This window comes from Nothoprocta perdicaria, unplaced genomic scaffold (genome assembly GCF_003342845.1).
Source record: "Nothoprocta perdicaria isolate Ctin4 unplaced genomic scaffold, notPer1 scaffold_3, whole genome shotgun sequence".
In the NCBI taxonomy this organism is placed as follows: Eukaryota; Metazoa; Chordata; class Aves; order Tinamiformes; family Tinamidae; genus Nothoprocta; species Nothoprocta perdicaria.
Genome location: NW_020455532.1, coordinates 499,462 through 503,495, shown reverse-complemented (window position 1 = coordinate 503,495; position 4,034 = coordinate 499,462). Strand labels below are relative to the sequence as shown.

General features: G+C 59.8%; 2 protein-coding genes across 2 annotated transcripts in view; both read left to right on the top strand.

Moving 5' to 3' along the window:
• DNMT3B (DNA methyltransferase 3 beta) overlaps nt 1-2,092 on the top strand; it is an 11,717-nt gene extending 9,625 nt beyond the window's left edge. The window contains exons 17-19 of the mRNA XM_026041956.1: nt 1-225; nt 643-728; nt 1,951-2,092. The exon at nt 1-225 is cut by the window's left edge and continues 10 nt beyond it. Of these exons, the coding sequence (XP_025897741.1) occupies nt 1-225; nt 643-728; nt 1,951-2,092 (453 nt within the window). The remainder of the gene's footprint in view (nt 226-642; nt 729-1,950) is intronic.
• A 1,904-nt stretch (nt 2,093-3,996) lies between these two features.
• MAPRE1 (microtubule associated protein RP/EB family member 1) overlaps nt 3,997-4,034 on the top strand; it is a 9,292-nt gene continuing 9,254 nt past the window's right edge. The window contains exon 1 of the mRNA XM_026041955.1: nt 3,997-4,024. The gene's annotated coding sequence lies outside the window, so the exon portion shown is untranslated. The remainder of the gene's footprint in view (nt 4,025-4,034) is intronic.

Genomic DNA, 4,034 nt, shown 5'->3' with positions numbered 1-4,034 from the left:
TGCGTGGGGCAGGGGCCGCGCGGCGGGCGCCCTGGCCGCGCCGCCGCCTCACGCCGCGCTCCGTCCGCCCTTGCAGAAGGCACCGGGAGGCTCTTCTTCGAGTTCTACCACCTCCTCAACTACGCGCGGCCCAAGGCGGGCGAGGAGCGCCCCTTCTTCTGGATGTTCGAGAACGTGGTGGCCATGAGGGTCAACGACAAGAGGGACATTTCTCGGTTTCTGGAGGTAGGGGAGGCTGCGCACGGAGTAGATGCTCTGCTGTGTGAGGAGCAGCTCTGGTAACTGGGAGCGGTTCAGGCCTGTGCTGGCCAGGACAAGGCTCGGGTTTAAGCAGCAAACCCCGTTCCTGGTGTGTGCTGAGGCTCCCTGAGGCCGGCGCCTCTGGTCGTGGCCAGGAGGACTCGGCCCGCGCGGAGCCCTGCAAGGAGCCGGTTCTCCCGACCCGTGGGCTGGGGCTCTTGCCTGGGCACCCTCGGAGCTGCTCTGCGGGCCGTGTTCCGGGGGGAATCCAGGTTCTTTTGGGTGCAGCCCAAGGCATGGATTTGCCAAGGGGTTTTCAAGAGCTCACGCTCCTGCCCACAGCAAAACGCCCCTCTCGCTGCCACTCTCCTCAGCTTTCCTCCTTTCTCCCTTGGGCTGCAGTGTAACCCAGTTATGATCGACGCCATCAAGATATCAGCAACCCACAGAGCCCGCTATTTCTGGGGCAACCTGCCGGGGATGAACAGGTACGTTTTGTTGCGTTTTATCCTGTTCTGGGCTTCTYGGGCAGCTCTTTCCCTGGGGCCCTGTGCGCCCCGGGAGCGGCTCCACACATGTCCTGTCCCTGGGTGAGGTTTGGTGCTATTGCCCTTGCTAAGAAGCATCCTGAGGACCTGGAAAATGTCTAGACAAGATCCCTGCCCCAAAGCTGGATGGAGAGGCAAGTGAAGGGGATCCTAGTGGTGCTGCACACAACCTGCTCGCAGGGCAGCGTGACGGCTCGGTTTGTGCTCGACGGAGCTTGGCGCAGTGCTGCCCGCAGGCTCGGATCCTGCTCGGAGCCTTTGCTTTTCCTTCGCTTTTCCTTGTGCAAGGGCAAAGCAGCGCCAGCCTGCCAGGCTCTTAATCCCTGCCCAGCAATACTCCCTTTAGGTGGGAAATCCGAGCTGTGTTCCCGGGGGATTCACAGCCGCGCGTGGCGGCGGGACGAGGCTTCCTGCGGTTCAGGGCACGTCAGCGCTTCTGGCTCCTCTGACGCCTGCCCTGTGGCTCGAGCAGCGCATCTCTGGTGTTTGACACCGCTGTTGCTGCCTCGGAGACGAGCAATCTGCTGCAGTCGCTGGTGTGTCGGCAGGAAAGCCGTGGCAGTCCCGCCACCGGCCGGAGTACGTTACCACAGCTCAGGGAGCCCTTGCCGTGCTCCATCGCACGGGCTGCGCCTCAGGGCCCGTCAGCGGGAGCAGATCCCCTTGGCACACCTCCCACAAGACAGACTCTCTGTTTGAATCAGTAAGGCTCGAAATCTAAGGGCACGGAGGCGGCAGCCCTGCACGGTGCGTAGGAACCACGTCCTGCTGCTTGCTCCCTGGGGACAGCGTGCAGGGAATATTGGTGCAATTCAGTGTTGGGGGGCTCCGGAGCTGTGTGCTCCCTGTGCACACACCTGCGGCCTGGGGATTTCTCCAGGTAGGCAGGTGCAGGATTCCTTCTTTCCCCCCTTGGATTCCCTTGGATGGGTTGCATCCCAAGCGGATAGCGTCTTGTCAGCTCGGCAGAGCTGGCCTGGGGCCCTTGGTCCCCACTGCAGGGGTTAGGTTTGTGCTGTCTTTGCCCACATTAGTGCTGGGTGATTTTTCTTAGGAGATTGGGATTTTCCACCCGGTTCTGTCACTGCCCTGGTCGGGAATCCTGCCCGAGGACATGGGAGCAGGACGCGGACCGAGCACCTCCCTTCCCCTGTCCCTGCAGGATCTTCGGCTTCCCCGTCCACTATGCGGAGGTCTCCAACATGGGCCGTGGCGCCCGCCAGAAGGTGCTCAGCAGGTCTTGGAGCGTCCCCGTCATCCGGCACCTCTTCTCCCCGCTCAAGGATTACTTTGCCTGCGAGTAGCAAGCAGAGCTCGCCTCGTCTCTCTGGTAAAGATGCAGAGCTCCACTTGCGGGAGAGGGACGGGCAGAGAGCCCGAGCTCCTGCAAGTCCCGCGGCTCCCTGGACTCCATCCCTCCCCGGCCACGCTGCRGGAAGGAGCATGGCCCGCAGCGAGAGCTTAGGACATGTCTTTAACCAAAGAACCTGGTAGGGTGACCTGCCCGTAACGGGACTAACCACAGAGATGCTTAGAAAGGGAGGGACAAAGGAGCTTTAGCTGCAGTACGCACAGCTGGTGGACGAGGCGTCTTCTCCAGAGCATTGAACGCTCGGTTTTCAGCCGGAGCAGAGGAGTCGCCGCTCGCCGAGCAGGGAGCGCCACGGACACGGTGCTCCGCTCCCGCTCCACATCCTCGTGGAACCGCTGCTCTGGGAGCCGGACCCGCGACAGCGGCTGCGGGGCACCCTGGCCAGGTGACACACACTGAACACGCAGGATACAGAAACCAAATCTTTGTTTTTAAAGACTTTTTTTTTTGTTAAAAAACTTTGATTTTGTTGTTTAACGTCTATTGCTGCTTTAAGGCATTACGTAAGAATGTGGAGATCCCTAGACCTGAATGTAGCTGAATCTGAACTGTGAGGTGATAGTTACCCTGCTAGATAGGACTAAAGGAATACTGTATATAGGTTTGGCTGTAGTTTACAAATATTCACTACTTCCTTTTTAAAGCATTTAAAGCTTTTTTTTCCCCTTGACGTTTAAAACCTGCTGAGAGATGTGCAGGGCTCAGCGGGAATGCGGGAGCAGGGAGGATTGGGCCCTGGTGTTCCCAAGGCTGGAGCCTCCTTTTCCCRCTTTTCCTTCTAAGGAGCTGCTTTTATCCCTCGTTTCCTAGGTGGGACCTGTGGTCACCTCAGTGAGGGCCTGGCCCACCCACGGTCACCTCGTGGGGACCCTGTCCTGGTCACCTCGACACTGGCCTTGTCCTGGTCACCTCGACAGGGACCCCGTCCTGCCTGGTGGCACCGCCACCTCCACCAGCCCCATGAACCCTCCTCAGCGGCCTCTTCTCCACRTCTTCTGTCTGATTAAAAGAAAAATAACTAGAGAGGGGGAAAAAAAGGACTTTGAGAGAGTAAACAAAGATAAAAGATAAAAGGCACAACCCCCGCCTCGGCATTAAGCTCCTGTGATAAAAGTCTAGTAGGCAAGTCTTCCTTGACGTGTTTTCCCTGTAAGAGCTGCCTTTCACTGTGTTTATAAAATGTTGTAAGGAGAGAGACCGCTCAGAAATGCTTTTGAAATGGTTTTAAAGGCCGTGCGCCTCTCCCTGGTGCTATTTTTTAGGGTAGGGATTTGATGTTGAAAATTCCGTGTTTTTTTATACAATGTTTTCTAAAAAAAAAAAAAAAATCCACGTTGTCCGTGTGTCCGTTTCACCGGCGAAGCGGGGCGGTTTGTGTGGGGACCCCCGGCCCGGGGTTTTGCCCTTCTCGCTAATTACAAAGCAGAACTTCCCGCGGCCCGCGTTGTTCCTGGGAAGGGAAGGGACCGACAAGAAAGCGGGACGGGCAGGGGGGTCGTGGAGGAGGCAGGGGCATGGTCAGCACGGCCATTAAACGGCTCTTAGCGCCTTTTAACGGCTCTTAACGGCTCCTAACGGCTCTCAATGGCCTTAAACTGCTCCGCGCCCGCGGGGCGTCGCGCCCACGGCGCCGCGGCGGGAACGCAGGGGCGGGGCCGGCTCGAGGGCGGGGCCGCGCGTCTCCGCCAATGGCAGGCGAGGTGGGCGGGCGGGGCCGCGCGTCTCCGCCAATGGCAGGCGAGGTGGGCGGGGCCGGGCGCTGCCGTCGGCGGGGTGCCGGCGCGGGGCCGCTGAGCGGCGCTCGCCGGAGCGGCCGTGACGCGGACGTGACGTGACCGCGTAGCGTGCGAGTGACGTGGTCCCGGTGAGGCGGG